Here is a 17,349-nt window from a genome sequence, read left to right as displayed (position 1 = left end):
AGCCAGGAGCTACGTTTTATTACTAATTAGCACAAAGGGCGAGCAATTTGATATGAAAATAATGTGTTATTAATATTGTATTTCTCGGCTATCATTATCAGAAGTTCAAATAGGCTCACTCACAAAAAAAAATTCTGATTCAGTTTGCAGGCTAGTCAGGCAGGGTCCGCGGGCACCACCTTGGAGACCCCTGCTTTAGGTCATACATTTATCCCAAAGACAACAGTAACTTGGATCTACCCAACCCACAATCAATGATACAAAGCTGATAATCAAACTGAAGTATACATTTTAAATTGTAGGTGTCACAAATAAAAGTAATGGCAAATATGTGTAGCCCCCTCATACATTGAGTGTGTTTGTGATGCCTTTTTTCCACCAACACTTCTGTTTTGGCAACATGACAACCTAAATGACTTACGTACATGAACATTCATACCTAATTTATGTAACATTGTACTGGAAAGTGGCTATGTTGATGATATGAATTAAAGAGCATATTGATTGAAATGTGCCTTTACCTGAACAATGGCATTACAAAACCAAAATTCTGATCTATTACTTGCAAGTAAACAAATTGAAGATTATTATTTTCATTGATAACGATGTAGTGAACATTGTTTGCAATGAGATTAGACATGGCACACCATGGTAAACAAATGATAAAGACTTAAAAGCGAAAAAAGATAAAGGAATGTCAGGATAAATAGGAAAACCTATGTACTAGATAGTGCTAGGAGACTGACTGGCTTAAGTTGGAAAAAAAGTGCGATGAAAAGTAGCCAAAATAATTTTTTGTGCACTTGTTCAGGTTGGTGAGGGCTTCTGAACCTGTTTGTCCTTGTTTTAAAGGACCTTTAGCGCCCACCGAGGGAAACAGGTCAAAGTGCGAGTGACCGGGATGAGAGGAGCCCTTTGTAATGTTGTTAGCTCTGCTGTGGCATCGCAAGCCAGGCAATGTCCTCCAAAATGGGCAGAAAGCAGCCTATGATTTTCTGGGCTCTGTTGACTCTGTAAATGTTTCCTGTCCGCAGCCATGCTGCCAGCATACCTAACGTATATGACGTATGCCAGAGAATGCTCTTCACTGTGGCTTTGTGGAGGGACACCACCAGCTTCTGTTCAAGGGTTTTCTTACTAAATGTACCTATTTAAGGTAGTGCTGGTGTTGCAAAGGTAATCAATAATTCCCCCCAAAACTCTGTTTAATGATACAGACTCATGTGGAATAATGGCATGATACGGGGTGTTTATGCTTAAGTTAGCCATTACTACTAATGTGATGAAGAAGAAGCTAGCATACGGTGATTACTGTGAAAGTTTCAAAATTACAAAAACATATCAATTCCCACTATAAATAAGCCTAACGGGGAGGACGTGTTATGCTTTTCCTCATCAGTGAACCAGAATAAAACTTTGAAAAAAGCTTTATTTAAGAGTGGTACCTACTGTTCTCCAAAAATATTGTTACATTATAGAGTCCTGTGACTAAAATGATAGACAGCAGACGTTTTCAGGAAAACTTTTATCGGAGTAACATGGGGGACAGTTCACACTCGTAAACATGAAAAATGCACTAATGAACAAAATTGACATTAGGTAAGGATTGTAATGATGAAAAACCATAAATGTATTGATGTTTTCTCACTTATATTTGTAATTAGAACAGAGGTCAATCAAACATGACTGCGAACAGCATTTTAGTGAAACTGTACTACAATCAGAATCATTTATTCAAAATTAATTTACCCTGCTCACATATCAGTGAGTCCTATGGTAGAGGGCAATTAATAATACAATAAAATCTTTTTAAATAAGTACAAACCCATTTTTTATGTGAAATAACAGGAACGACACACATATATATTGTGATGTTATGAGCCTGATAACATAAAAACGACATTACCCAAGATGCCATACTGTTACAGAGCATGCGCAGCGTGTCTATTACCGTTTACACTTTTTATTTTTTATAAATGCTTTATTGAACAAACGCAGAAACATTTCCATCCAAACATCTAACAGTCGTACGATATGCTTTACCTGTGAGTGAAACGAAAGTATACACCTCTTAACGCCAATACTGAGCGCAAAAGAAACAACACAAACATAGTAATACTTCTGAAAATGTAATTTAATATTTAGATTGAATATGGAATACAAAACATTCTAAATTGCCTTCCAAATGCATTAGCACTGCTTTTATAAAATAATGTTAACACGTAGATAAGTTCCCATAGATTTCAACTACAGTATTAAAATTACTTTTACTGAATTTAAAACAGGTGCGTTCCAAATTGTACTTTGTTGATTCATGGCGCCACCTTGTGGTTACAGACAGGATTATAGGTACAACATTTAAAAGTCAAGTCATGTTTATTTGTGCAGCCCTCAATCACAATAAGTCTCAAAGGGCTGTACAGTTTAAACACTACCATGAAATAACGAATAAAAATATTAATATTGATATAATAATTCTAATGATAATAATACAACTATTCAAATATATTTATATATACATATATCCATCCACTATCTGCACCGCTTATCCTCAGTAGGGTCACGGGGGTGCTGCGGCCCATCCCAGCTATCTTCGGGCAGTGGGCAGGGGACACCCTGAACTTGTTGGTAGCCACAGGGACAGACAATTTGCTCGCTCCTTCACACCTAGGGACAATTTGGACCGGCCAATTAACCTGACATGCATGTTTTTGAAATATGGGCGGAAACCCACTCAAGCAAGGGGAGAACATGCAAACTCCAAAGCTTAATTTTGAGCTTTATTAGCACCCTGTACCAAAACTATTAATCTCTTGATTGAAAAGACTGATTGTTAGAACAAGGTTTTTTTTTTTTTTTTAACAATTTGCTTTACATTTTGAATAAGGACTAAGAGGCTCAGAGACCGTTTCTTCCCTGGGTCTATCATCATCCTAGACAAGCTCGCAACACTGTGAAAAATATATATCGTACCAGTTGCATTGAAAAAATTAATTTCATTGCACTTTTGTTACAATGCACTATTAATAAAACTTAGGCCAATCTCGAAGCACAAAATACCTTGTAAATATTTTGACCAATTATCCCCTCATTCATTCGTCCTATTCTTCTCTTTATTATGTGTTAGCCTCTGGAGTGCCTTATATCTTGTTGCAAACAATGTTCACTGCGTTATTATTAACGATAGTATTCTGCAACATCCTTGAAATCCAATATTTGCCTGTCGACACCCACTCTACAATATTAGTTTCTTTCGAATAGGGCCCGGTATTCTCTCCATCTTATTATTTTCCAGTAAGTATAAGTGTGATTCTATATACATGGTTAATACTAAAAGGTTATTGTAGTTATGCCAAAAAACAATGACGACCGGATAATGAAGGTGCTGTATCTGAGTCAGATCGGGAGGCTTCTCCTGCTACTGGTAACAATGGAAACCAGATTCATCTACTTATTGGAGCGGGATGGGCGCCGTTAGGCTGTACTTGACAAGACACACCACAAGAAATGGTGGCGGTGAAGGGATCCCTGAGCCGTGTGAAAGACAATTGAATTTAATCCAAATGCGCTTTCATCCAAGGGATGTAGTCCTAAAAGCAAATTACAAAAATATAGTTTCAACACTGATCCCAAAACTAATCACAAGTCATTTTTAGCACATGAAAACATGATGCAAAACATAAACTCCAGATTTTGCATTTTGTTTTATTAAATACACCTCAGTATTCCAGTAATAACCAGGCAATGAAGAACAACCATCCACACAAACGGTTTTGTAAATGCACCACTCATGATTTAATTCTACGCTCATGCAAAAACCAACCGTTTTTATTCTTTTTTGTTTTCTTTTACAGTGCAGTCCCACCAAAATGGTAATAAGGCTTTCTTTTACTTGGCGACACAAGTAATTCTCAATTGTTCCGGTAAAAGATGAAAAACTACTACAAAGTACACATGCATATTTCATCATCATCATCATGTAAAACTGCATATATTTTTTTAGTGATGTACGGATGCTGTGGCTTCGACAATTACTCCATAACATGTTTAATTTTTTTTGCTGCTCTGCAAACATTAAATATTCACACGATGCAAAAACTACACAGTGGATGAAAGTGTTTACATTTTAGGTAGTTGGTGCAATCGCTTTCGGTTTGGTCACGTATGTACAATTAAAAGCTCAAACTGAATCTGTACCCTGTTTTTTGTCAGGTGGAAAACAGATGGAAGCTTGAAAGGTGCAGTCATGTGGTGAGACAAAAAATAAGAAAACATAAAACAAAAAAAAAGACACGTGATGTGCATGGAAAAGTGATTGTGGAAATTTTTTTATAGAAAGCCTGACAATATTGAATATCAAAAATAAATCAAAATAATATAACCTGCATCCTTAAAATCGTAGTGGGAATAATCAAAATTATATGGTAAACTGTTTTTTTATTCAAAAAATGTATATGTACATAACTTGTGCAGTATTAAAAAATCACTCAAAAAACACAATAAAATAATTTAATTTTTTCATGTATTTGTTGATTTATAAGTGTTATACGGCACCCTAAAAACAGAATAACGTTACTTCAAATCAAAATCAGATTTAAAAATTGGGAGCAAAAAGCAAAAATGTAATGTGTCGTAGCTGATCAGAGATCCTTTTCATTGAAAACAGAAGTAGGCAAATTACAGCCTGCGGGCCATATACGGCCTGTCATGCTTTTAATCTGGCCCGCCAAACGAACATGGTAAAAATATACCAATAAATAACATTATTTCATATGTATTTATCATATTATTTAGCTGTAGTTCTGAGTGTTCAAAATGCAATTTAATGAAATTAATATACACGTTAATGCCTCGTTTTTTGCGGGGATTGCGTTACAAAAAAATGTCTTGCCATAGTCAAAACCCGTGAAACCTTCGTTTATTTATTTAAGTATTTTTTTGTTACTCAAGAACAAACCAGATCTATAGAGTATTTGTTTAACACAAAGTAAAGTACTTTATAAAGGTATTATTCTTTACAAATAACCTCTGTTCAGTCAAATTATAATTTTAAGAATAATCTTAATTGCACGACTGAATGGATTATGGACCCGATTGACTTTAATTAAAATGATATTTTGCCACCATCATGTGGATTTATGGAACACTGTATTTACTTACTGGTTCTGTCCCACAGAAACCATGTATTTTTTATGATCAGATATTTTTCAAAAAGCGCCAGGGAGCCACTAGGCAGGGCAAAAAACCCACATGTGGCTCCAGAGCAAATTTAGCGGGTGGAGAGGTTCAACTTTGTAAGCAATAGAAAGCATCTTTTTCTGTTTAGCCAATCAGAATGCAGAATACAATGCACAATAAAAAGCCAAGCAAGGAAACCACCATACAACAAGGGATTACTGTAAATACAAAATGAAATACATTTACAAGTCCTCATGTATATTTACAAATACGAATGAGAAAAATTGGATGAGTCCTTAGTCTTTTTTCCCTCAAGTATTGCTGAGGTATCTAATTTGAGACTAATCGGCCAACAAATAAAATCAACCGTTTTTTTCCGCCAGGACTTCTCCCAATTGTTTTGCCTGGGGAACAGCAACCTGCGGCTCCAGAGCCACATGCGGCTCTTAAGCGCCACCCTAGTTGCTCCCTGTAGCTTTTTCAAAAATACATGTAAATGGAAAAAGTATAACGAAATATACCCTTTTAAATGGGTTTCCCATACACAAAACAAACATTATTACTGTTTTTCAAAACTGTAAAATATATTTGGAATATATGTTTAATGAGTAACTTTTATGTACAAATCTTTTTTATTTTGAACTTAAGTGTCGTATGAAGGGCTTTTTTTGTGTGTTTTTTTTACTCTTATGGCTCTTTCACCAATTTTAGTAGCAGACCCCTGGTTTAACCTAATGGGGCCCGGGACTGAAAAAGTTTGCCCACCTCGGATCAGCAAAATGAAATGAAGTGCTAAATAATGTCATAACGACCAAGACATGATCTTATAATTAAAAAAGGGGTTACTTTGGTCCCTCTTATGGGTCAGCATTGGATTGCATGTGCTCATATGACATGCGTGTGTGTGTATGCATGTGCGTGCAAGAGACAGTAGCAAAGGGTGGCAGCAGTCCCATATATCTAAACCCTTTTCCCAGTTTTAACTTTGAATACACATCCAAAAACACTAGACAAGTACAAACATTTACAACACAGAAAGGACCTGACGACTGATTGCCTCCTGCAAAAACAAAACAATCGAACCTTAGAAGTGTCATCATGCCTTGATTTTTCCCCTCCTTTGCCTTGAGTTTCAGGAGACAGTCTGCAAACATGCTTGTTAAAGTGAAACCCAAAAATATGGCAAGTCAAGATGGACGAGAATAATAAGAAAACGCGCAAGTGTTTGAGGTGGAGGGAAGACATCATCATTATCCTCATTACGATTAAGATCGGGTAAGAAGAGACCGAAAAAGGGAAACAGTACAAGCCAGTGGATGTAAAATCATGCTGACACACACGTGCTAACTACCAAATGTTCATATACTAGTATACACATTGGCTTAATACTAAGGTACCGTATTTTCTCGATGATTAATTGCATCTAAAAACTGCAAATTAGCCTGAAATTTGAAAGTGCGCCTTATAACCCGATGTGCTTAATATGCAGCAAAATACAACGGATTAGATTGGAAATGCATACGGTTACTTATACATGTGGGTTACTTCACAATTTTTTAGGATATGCTGCCGGATTTGCGCAATGATTGATCAATCAGAAAACAGTGCTGATCAAAATCGCAAAACAGTGTATGCAACTGGAATCAAACCTGCATCCCAGCAGTAAGAGTGCCGATACTTCACCACTAGATCACCAGTGATAAAGAAGAACAATGAAAAGGCATTGGATTTAATCTCATTATCACAATTATCACACTAGTTTTACTCACAGTGCCAGAAACAAACGTTAGTGAAAAGAGAAAACAGAAGGTAATCCTTGAAGATTTAACAAACGCTAAGTACAATTCATCACCAGATACACCAAAGAGTTGTTTCCCTCATTGTGCTTTTTAGTGTTTATTTATGTTTTTCAGTATGACTTTCTGTTTTTTCCAATTTCTAAATTTTGTTTCTGGAACCGTAAAAATAGTATGATAATGAGATAAAATCTTTTCATAAGTTCATATGTATAACAAGTGGTCTAGTGGTTAGGTTTTGATGCTATCACCGCCACAACCCAGGTTCGATTTCCATTGCATAAAATGTTTTTGATTTTGGTCAGCGACTTCACACACAATAAATATGGTAGCTCTTACTGTATTTTAATTCCTTGCGCCTAATAATCCATTGCACCTTATGTATGAAAAATATGTGATAAAAGATTATTCTTTGGGGGATGTGCTTTAAAGTGCGGAAAATACGGTAATTTGGCGCACTAATCAAATGACTGTGTCAGCCAAGTGGTATATCAATAGGTGGTGTTCAATTAGTGCAAGAATTTCCATACTAGTGAGGAAAAATGCATACTAGTACACGCAACTTTAAACTACATATCAGCAATATCAAAATAATAATAAACGCTCTAGTGGTTTTATGATTAGTGCACTAGTAAAATAATTAGGGTGCACTAAACCTACCCCCCTATGCCCCTCACACACAGTAGAAGCCTTTGACATTTAAATGGGATAATCTATAGGCAAAACTACAAGTGAGGTGCTATAGTACAGAGACATACTAGCATAAAAAATAGCCTAGATGGGGTGTCATTAGTGCAGCATAGTAGTCTACTAGTAGTTCTTCTGAAGTGGGACTCGTATTTGGGAAAGAGTTTATACGTTACTAGTAACACAGTTTCTACTATTGTGCTGTCAACAAAGCGCATACTTTTACATCAATTTTAAGGATATCAAGTATAAAATAAACGCTCAGACTGCTTCCCATAAACATATGACATCTTGCATATAAATATGAATTCACACATTAAATAAAAATCTCCAAAGTATGATTAAGTACATAGAAAACACTAAGAAGAGTACAAAATAATCAGTGTAAAAAAAGGAAGGTCCCTTTGATCAACGTGCCAAAAGAAAGTCCAAACTGGTCCTTCAGGCTAATTCCTTGTTAGTGCCCGCAATTTCTGGTTATGTGTGTGCACGTGATAGGAAGAGGATGAGAAGAGTGAGGGAAGGATGAGGGAAGGGGCGGCGTATCGAGCCTTCCCCTCCTCAGCGAACATGCACTGTCTGCACAGAGGAACCTGACCGGTCTATTAGTGGGCCTCCTGCTCCTTCAGTTGAGCTAGTAATCAATTTTTTGCTTTCTTTTTTAAAAACAATTTTCTCTCAAGTGTTCGTTTCGTCATTCTTGTATTTGTGCCAGCCTCACATGCTGTTACCATCTTCAGGTAAGCCAGGATGCTTGCAAACTCGGCGAGGAGTCAACTCACCGTTACACATATTGAAGAGTTGTAAAGCAGCTGCGAGAGAGAGAACAGAATCAGTCACAAGTGTGTGATAAATGGCACAAAGGTAAAGAAACATCTGTGAAAGTATTACCGCAAATTCCGGACTATAGAGCGCACCTGATTATAAGCCGCACCCACCACATTTTAAGGGGAAAACCGATTTTGTACTTACATAAGCCGCACCTGTATATAAGCCGCATGCGCCCACATTAAAACATGTAACACAATAACAAATTTAGCCCAAACCCGCTCTGAGTCCCGCGACTGTAACTGAATATAGAGTACACATTCCAAGTCTATATTTCCAAAGTTAAGGGTGGGAAAAACAAATATCCACTATTGTCCGCCGCGACAACAGGTCTCACTCACCTTTACCACACTTCCCCTCAGCCCGCGTTTGCTCCGCCCCTCTTTTTTAATTCGCAAAACATATCAGAATAAGTGTCTCAAATAAATACATTACAAAATATACAGGTGCAAATACATATTATACATCGGTTACACATATTTACAAAGAAAGACGGTACACCGAGAGAGTTTTCAAAGCTTTAATTATAATATTATAACTTTCATCCCAAACCGTGCCTGTGAAGGGTAGCAAAACGCTACCAGAAACACGCTCGCAACACAGTCAACGGGCCTGTTAAGAAACATACCGTACTTGTAGAAACCATGGTAGACCGTCCTCATCTTCCTCCTTATAACTGACGTCATCAAAGTCGTCCTCCCCAGTATGGGAAAGAGAATTTGTCATATAGACGCCGTTCCACACTCCCTTATTCAAAAACGCGCTAGCAACACGCTCGCAAAGTGAAGTTTACGTGCAGTAGCTCTGTTTCCTTCTTTATCGGACTGCTCGTTTGATTTTAGCTTGAAAACTACGTCATGGGCTTTTCATTTTGCAATTTGCATGATGGGGATATGTCTACGCTAATTAAATTTGTGCACAAGCCAAGAATTGCAGTCTTCCCCGGCGCATATATTCCACCGGTCCAAATCTTACCTTTTGTACTCAAGCGCCTCTGGCGGCTGTTAGAAAAAATACATAAATTGGCCGCATCACTGAATAAGCCGCAGGGTTGAAGGTTTGGGAAAAAAGTAGAGGCTTATAGTCCGGAATTTACAGTACATTGATTTGGGGGATTGTAATTGCAGTTTTTATTTGGCGCCAAAAAGCTAGCATCAAAACACTTAAAAACATTAAGCTGATTATTTCGGCTCAAGCTTGTCTTCTGCCAAATGAACCTAAATCAATGAGAATACACTAAAAGCATCATGGAGCACAGAGGTGACAAGCATAAGGGGGCCGGATCAGCCCTGCAGAAAAAGATACTCAGGACCGAGACAATGCTGAAAAGCATAAGAGAAAAATAAGCCACAATGAACTGTTTTGAATATGTCCGCTGGATGTTGCCAAAGGTAAATGCCACTCGCAAACTCTGAAGGAAAATAATTCAATCGTTGTTTCACTCTTTTTACAAATGCAGTTTATAAACTCTATAAAAGAGCTGTTCTTACTGAAGGAAACATTTTTTGAGAAACGCAAGTAGACTTGCACTGGCACGCTTGTCACTTTAAGATGTTAAATCAAGGTTACGTTGATGTTACCAACAAAGTTTTGCATGGACTTCCCCCAGCTTATATTTCGGTTTAATTTACACCCTCATGTTTCTGCTCGAAGCCTTTGCTTGGAAAATGCTCGTCTACTGGTCTAATGCTTCCAAGAGCCAAGAAGAAATCCACAGAGAATTCTCCAATTGGAATCCTGTGCTGTGGAATTTTCTGACCTCTGAAAAACGATCTGCAACCTCAGTGGAATTGTTTAAGTCCATACTTAAGATACACTTGTCCTTGATTTTTTTCTTTCTTCTCCGAGTTCGTTACCTCACGTCTTTTGGGATCATGTCACCATTCAAAATAGTGCCGACTATATCGTTAAACAGCGGTTACGAATACAGTATCACACGAGTGTCTGCTCAGGCGGAAAGACAAGGCCAACTGTGAATGAGGCAACTGACTTGTGTCGTTTGCGAAACAAAATGGCCTTATGAGCAGTCTCTTGGAGTAGGGAGCTGGCTACCCACCAATCGAGGGCCGGTTCCTATTTTTCTCTTGTGATTGGTCAAATTGCAGTTTTTTTTCAGGGATTCTGTGCTGTTGAATCTGGATTTGTTGGGTATAAATAGGTTAACATTGTTTTGTATTTTAGATTGTAGATTTGTAAATATTTTAGTGTATGTTTCCTGTGTTTTTCCTTTCTTAACGTTTAAGTGGTAATTTTTTTCCCTGTTTAAGTCATTTATAATTATACATAATTAATGGTGATATATGGCTTAAACAACAAAAACAACCTGAAGAGCCATTTGGAAGCCAAAAAAGATAGTTATTTTTAGTAGGCCAAGCTGAAAAAGTCGGTTCTTTATAAAGTCAGAATTCCCTTTTATACGATGGAATAATTGAGTTAGATTTACTGAATTAAGCTCACTTTATATTATTTACTGCTGATTGTTATATTGTTTACTGTTTCTTTTTGTTTGTTGCACTTAAAGCATAGGATAAATCTGCTGCTGGTGCGGTGCAATAAATATTACAAGGTTTTATAACACAACTATCTGTTTGTTTTTCTCTATTGAACTGACTCAAATACTGCTCATAAAATTTAGAATTCTTTAACATACAACTTCTTTTTAAAGTAATGCAATTAGTTAGTATCCTTAATTAGTTACTTTTACTGAAGAGTAACTCAGTTACTAACTTAGTTAGTTTTTGGAAGAAGTAGAGAGTAACTATAACTAATTACTTGTTTAAAGTAGCACGCCTAACACTGGTTATTACCTATATTTAATGTTGAAGATGTCTGTGTACAGTATTGTCTGTTGCTGCCATTGCAACATCCATTACAGCCCGGTCTTCCTGGTCTTCGTTTTCCTCATCCTGGGGTTTTTTAGTTTTTCCTCACCCTCTGGTAGGTTCCAGATCAAGGGGATGTTGTACAGTATTAGTTGTCTGTGCTGCCCTTTGAGACTTGTTGTGATTGATAGATAGATACTTTATTCATCCCCGCAGGGCTATACAAATAAACACGACTTGACTCTAACGAGTTTGGCACACCTGATGTAGCTGGTACCGGTAACATCCACAAGCAACTGGTATCACCGATCACGAGTAAAAGTTAACCTCGATTCAAAGTCTACAAAACCTCAATGGTCTACCTGACATGGCGTTCACTGCAGCGGTGCAGCGGGAGCTCCAGAGCAGTGGAAGTGGACATTGAGCCACTTGGCGTCACGGCGCTGCCAAACGCGCGTTTCCTCCGACTGGCAAGAACGCGGGCGACCCTGCGCGTCCAAGTACTGGGTCAGGCGGATGTAAGCGATACATGCCGCGTCCTCGCCAATCAGGTGCACATGAGGATTCAGAATGGTGGTGTGCACCGGCTTGCTGTTCTTACTCAAGACTGAAAGGAGGTATGAAACAGAATGGCAATTTTGTTTCTTCAAACTAATGAGGCTTATGGTGAAATACTGTACATACAGTGTCCCCTCTACATACGAGCTACTCGAGTTACAAGAAATTTGAGGTAAGAGATGTCTTTTGAGCAAAAATCGTGCCGGACATACAAGAGAAAATCAGATTAATGGGAATTTCCAGAAGGTACCACTAGAGAGCACTATTGACCACTCACCACCAGCAGCACCATGTCCAAGTTAGCACAAACGTTTTTTCTGCCATCCAGACTTGATCCTGCGTGCTTGTGTTATGATTTTTTTCCGCGACTGATAGCCCACGCATGCACCCTTTCCTTTTACGCTAGTCCTACAGGGCAAAGGATACAAACTTTCCATTGTGGCAGAGCGTGCATTTAATGTCCTGAAGCTAGTTCCAGCAGAAACATTTTGGAATTTTTTTAGTTTGAGTTGTTTTGCATTGTTTAAACTTTTTTGCCATCCAAAAATTGTAAAAAATGCCCACACCAAGAGCTGAAAAAGCTAAAACGCAATCAAGTAAGAACACATTTTTCTCCCAAACCATAAGGGCTAGAAACACAATTATTGCTGTCCTGAGTTGCACCGCACGTCACGAATCTAGTATCAGATACAAGCTTGATCGAGAAAATAGAATTGATCTCATGTGTAGAGGGGACATAAAAAAAATCAATGATTACATACTTAAAACAAATACAAGAGTACATTTAGCTGTGTCACAAAACACTTGTCGAGTGTAATTCTACAGTGCAAGTGTGCCTAACATTGTGATTGGCGAATTCAAATGATGGATAGTTGAACGTACGATTGTCAAAGTAGAACTTGTGGAAGTCCATCCCCTCCACCAAATTCCCCAAAGCTTCTGGCTCAAAGGATGTTAGGCCTGGATCACATATCCTCCTGCCGTATGACAAATAAAACAACACATGAAACCTCACAAAAACTACAAGTAATAAGGGTCAAAATTAGACTAAAATGGGAGTATGCAAAATGGAATACATTTTTGGGGGGAAGGAAAAACATCATCTTAAGACTAACTGACTGACTGACTAACTAACAAGTTTATTCTGTTTTTAATATTAGAGATGCCAGTTCCCTATTTTGAATATCAGTGGGCTCTGTTGTTCATTGTTTGACAATTACATTATGTTGCTTTTTTTAAATTTTCACTCTCGTTGAGGCTGTTTTGTTTTTGTAACCTTAAAAATTTAATAGAAATAGGAGGTTTAGGCGAAGGTGGGAAACGGGAAATGGAATTCTCTTATCTGAAGGCTTCGCTCCCTGTTTCTCTTGCGAGTTAAAAATTATTTTTTGAGTGTCTACTGAAGTTTAAACTTAACACTAACTAACATACGTACGTACGTGTAGGCCTCAAAGTCCCCATTGTTGATGGCTTCGATCAGCTGTTCAGTCATTTTAATGATATCTTGTTTACGCCCTGAAAGCACATAAAAGGTTTGCAAAAGCAGGTAATTATAAACAAACACCCCTGACATAATGAGGGAGTTCACAAACTAATAGGAGGTATATCATACCGAACAATAAAAAGTGGAGATATGTCTCTTCAATGTAAGAATTACTTCAAAAGTACTTGAACACAAGTGGTGCCACAAGATTTAGTCTAAATGTATTACCAGCAGTGTTGGGACTAATACATTCCAGGAATACAATTACTCTTCCCTGTCATGAGTACTGTAAATCTCATCTCATCTCATTAGCTACACCGCTTATCCTCAGTAGGGTCGCGGGGGTGCTGGAGCCCATCCCAGCAATCATCGGGCAGTGGGCAGGGGACACCCCGAACTGGTTGCCAGCCAATCGGAGGGCACACAGGGACAGACAACTCACTCGCTCAGTCACACCTAGGGACAATTTGGACCGGCCAATTCACCTGAAATGCATGTCTTTGGAATGTGGGAGGAAACCGGAGTGCCCGGAGGAAACCCACGCAAGCACGGGGAGAACATACAAACTCCGCACAGTATGGCCGGTAGCTGGATTTGAACGCAGGAGGTTCTTACGACCTCAGAACTGTGCCGCACACGCGCTAACCACTGCGTCGCCGTGCTGCCCTACTGTAAATCATTATCAATAAAATGATGGAGCTCTACCATTGCAACTACTTGGTGGCTACATTACTCTACTAAATTCTAAATGCAAACAATTAATTATAGTCTTCTTTAAGTGTTGAGTACTCTTGCTTCACATAGGTTGTCACATACATACCTTGATACAAAATAGGCAATCCTTCAGAGTGTTTACATTTACCTACAAAATGCAATTCTGGTGGTGCCGTCTCAAGCACTGAGTTAGAAGTCCTTGAATTTCTCCTCATACAGATATTCTCCCAACCGTATATGGTCACATTGCGGACAATTTTACAGATCTAAAATTGAACACTGAAGTCATGGAATCAGCTTATACTCGCATATTGGGTTGTGTGTCCCTAGTCATGAATTATAGGCAGTGTGTGGGGAAAGGGGTGTGGCTTATACAGGAACAACAAACTATCAATGGGGCAAACATGAGCATAGAATTTACTGTGTAAGTGTGCTGAACTTTGGTCTTTTTATTTATAAAAATATTTTTACAATGCACCATGTAGAACAGAAAAAAAAGTCTTGGACAGTACCCAGTAATGGAGAAGGAGATCTTGGAGTGGTTTCAAGCCCAGTGACAAAATGGATATGGAGTGTCTCAGCAAAGTGTTTGTTTGCGAGCTATACAAAGTGCACAAGCCAAGAAATATATAGGGTTCACTGCTTCCACAGGTTGGTGTATATGTTTTACTCTATTTCTTTTTTTATGTGGAAATTTAATGCTGTTTTAGGGGGTTGGCTTCTATGCGGATATATACAGTAATTTATAACTCTATAGTTACTTTCACTCTATAGTTACAGTATTGCGCTACTTTTAGGTGTAAGTAATTTAAGTGGTAACTAAATTAATGGAGTTTAACTAATTAACATGCCAAGTACTGGCAGGCCAGTGGGTGAGAAACACATTAGCACCATCATTCCTTTACTCCTGCAATATGTCCTGATTGTCAGTAGGGGGAAGATCAGACCTGGAAGTGTCATTGAAGAGACATAGGGCTGGGAGCTGGGTCATAAATTGATTAAATGATGCGTTAGGGACGTGCTGTTAACAATATTGTTATGATTGGCTCTCGGGTTAAGGTCTTTACTTGAAACGTTAGAGTTAGTATTAATAGGTAATGGCTCAGAGGATTAGGGAGGAAAATATAGGGTGAGCTATGCATCTTGACCATAAATATCTAAGCTCTTTTGATGGCTTGCTGTAGCACTACAATTAATGTCTTAGCACAAATGACAGAAGGTGAAAGCTGGCATCATCATTATCAAGTCAAAGCCGCTGACAACAAGAAGCCTGGCCAAGGATCAAGAGCAACGAAAGGCGTTGCAAAGGCTCCTTCTTTTTGTAAGAAGATTAGCCCCTTTCAGGAGGTCCTGAGACTAATTACCGGATTAAGTGGCGGTGCCACCATGTGCCACTCAGGCACGACATCACACCGGTGTCAGCTCAGGCGGATAATTTTTGATTGTTAAAATTTGTCTACGGCAGATATTTGAGTGAGAATTTAAAAAAACTACCGTAATTTCCGGAGTCTTAGGGTGCACCCAAAAATCCCCAAATTGGACAAAATATGCACCCTATAATCCAGTGAGCCTTACATGCGGACGAAATTGGCAATGTGTTGTCATATTTGTGCAATTACTGTTTAGCTGATAAATTTTATTGCTGACGTCAGCTGCTTGAAAATGGCTGCAACAGGGACCAAACAGAAAAAGGGTGAGAGCACAAAGACCTAACCGCTAGGCTGTTAGGGACATGGATGGTTGTTCACACTTGCTGTATGCAATGGGAATCAGACTCGGACAGTGACAGGGAAAGCGTTGAATCCTATCCACTAGACCTCCAGTAATACAGACAAAACATGAAAAGACATTAGGTATTACCTCATTATCACACTATTAACGAGACATGTCAAAAACTCAGATTAATCATTTAAGTGACATCTGTTTTGAATACGTGTGGACATGCGTTTATTTATAGTTTTCAGAATGACTGAAGTACTTCCCACAATACCCTTACCGTCATTCAGTTTAGAATATCACGCGCTTTTCAAAAACTCTGCAAGTCGGCTGTACCACGGACCGTTTTAAAGTCTGACAATATTCTTGCTGCCCGGCCTAATAATAACATCAATAATTTGGTATTATGACTAAAAAAGTGATAAGAACTGGTGCCTTACAATATGTTGTCTGTATCCTTAGTGGTCTAGACTCTAGTGGATCCGGTGCATTCCAAGCCGCAATTAGGATTTCATCCTTGTTGCATTAAATTGTATACAATTGTTATCAGTGACATATCCTGACTGATGAGTTAGTGCACCAATGCGGCACCTTTTGTGCATCCTTATATCCTAAGAATAGTTTTAATTCCATGTGCCTATTACTTCAGTATATGAAAAAAATATCACAAAAGACTAGTTTTCAGTGGGATTGCCTTATAATATGGGGCGCCATGTAGTCCGGTAAGTACGGTACATCAAATCCTCCCACAATGAACACTTGAATTTATCATGATTTGTCCATGTCATCAAAGCATCAATGAGAGAAAAATAGCATGCTTAGAAGGCAAAAGTGGCTCAAGTACCTTTCCTACCTTTCATCTCCTCCTCTTCAGCATTGTTGCAGCTTTCTGTCGAACCCTGCCAGGAAAACAAAGCTAGACGGTTGAGGAAAGAAAAGTGAAGGACAAATAACAGTGCACGATAAAAGTGACAAACCTGATGGATGGACAGATGGGACACACAACCACCTCCCAGGAGTACAAACCAGTGTCTAGGCATTTAACTGATTTTCTGTTAATCGGGTCTAGCAGGACAGAATTGCTACCTTTTTTGTGATTGGATTATTTTAAGCCTTTTGAAGAGTGTGGAACTGTTGCAGTTTTATGTCCAGAATAAAAACAATAAAGAAACCTGCGTGTCACCGTGTCTGTCAGGTTATAGGCTGAATACTTGTGAATCTACTCAACAGGCTAAGATGAACCGAAAATATCCTTGGATATTTTACAAAACAGGAATGTAGCAGAATCATAGTTTGTTTTGTTATCATTAAATAAAATATATGTTTTGGGGGACTTTATAATACAACTAAATGCTTTCATTGTTTCATTTTTGTTTTTAAGCATTTTTCAATCAACATAATGATTTTGTCAAGGCATGGAGTGGCACACTAACAGATCCAGTAGGTTAAAAAAGAAAAAAAAAGAAAAGGGACAATATTAACAATGTCATGTATTCATGTATAAACGTGTAGGTTATAACACTTTTTTTGTCCGTCGCTTGTGAAATTCTAGCATGACATCACCAGA

At 38.2% G+C, this 17,349-nt stretch overlaps 1 protein-coding gene and 1 long non-coding RNA gene across 9 annotated transcripts in view; one reads left to right on the top strand and one right to left on the bottom strand.

Moving 5' to 3' along the window:
- Positions 1 to 3,685: 3,685 nt before the first annotated feature.
- The window catches only part of camk2g2 (calcium/calmodulin-dependent protein kinase (CaM kinase) II gamma 2), a 58,636-nt gene continuing 44,972 nt past the window's right edge, over positions 3,686 to 17,349 (bottom strand). For 4 of the 8 annotated variants that reach the window (XM_088350657.1, XM_088350649.1, XM_088350655.1 and 1 more), the window contains 5 exons: positions 16,636 to 16,681; positions 13,309 to 13,384; positions 12,752 to 12,846; positions 11,674 to 11,918; positions 3,686 to 8,473 (listed from right to left, as the gene is read on the bottom strand). In XM_088350657.1, coding sequence (XP_088206783.1) covers positions 11,686 to 11,918; positions 12,752 to 12,846; positions 13,309 to 13,384; positions 16,636 to 16,681 — 450 coding nt within the window. In that variant the 3' untranslated portion in view covers positions 3,686 to 8,473; positions 11,674 to 11,685. Of the gene's footprint in view, positions 8,474 to 11,673; positions 11,919 to 12,751; positions 12,847 to 13,308; positions 13,385 to 16,626; positions 16,682 to 17,349 lie in introns of all 8 variants that reach the window. The other 4 variants (XM_088350651.1, XM_088350648.1, XM_088350654.1 and 1 more) reach the window with 1 other exon arrangement.
- LOC148353589 (uncharacterized) lies at positions 8,149 to 17,104 on the top strand. The gene is made up of 3 exons (XR_015852386.1): positions 8,149 to 8,298; positions 8,402 to 8,525; positions 16,657 to 17,104. It is a non-coding gene; the product is annotated as an uncharacterized LOC148353589 (long non-coding RNA).

The sequence above is a fragment of the Urocampus carinirostris genome, chromosome 13 (genome assembly GCF_059441175.1).
Source record: "Urocampus carinirostris isolate Australia breed hairy pipefish chromosome 13, RoL_Ucar_1.0, whole genome shotgun sequence".
Classification (NCBI taxonomy): domain Eukaryota; kingdom Metazoa; phylum Chordata; class Actinopteri; order Syngnathiformes; family Syngnathidae; genus Urocampus; species Urocampus carinirostris.
Note: the sequence above shows the minus strand (reverse complement) of the source record. Positions and strands in the feature narration are given on the sequence as shown.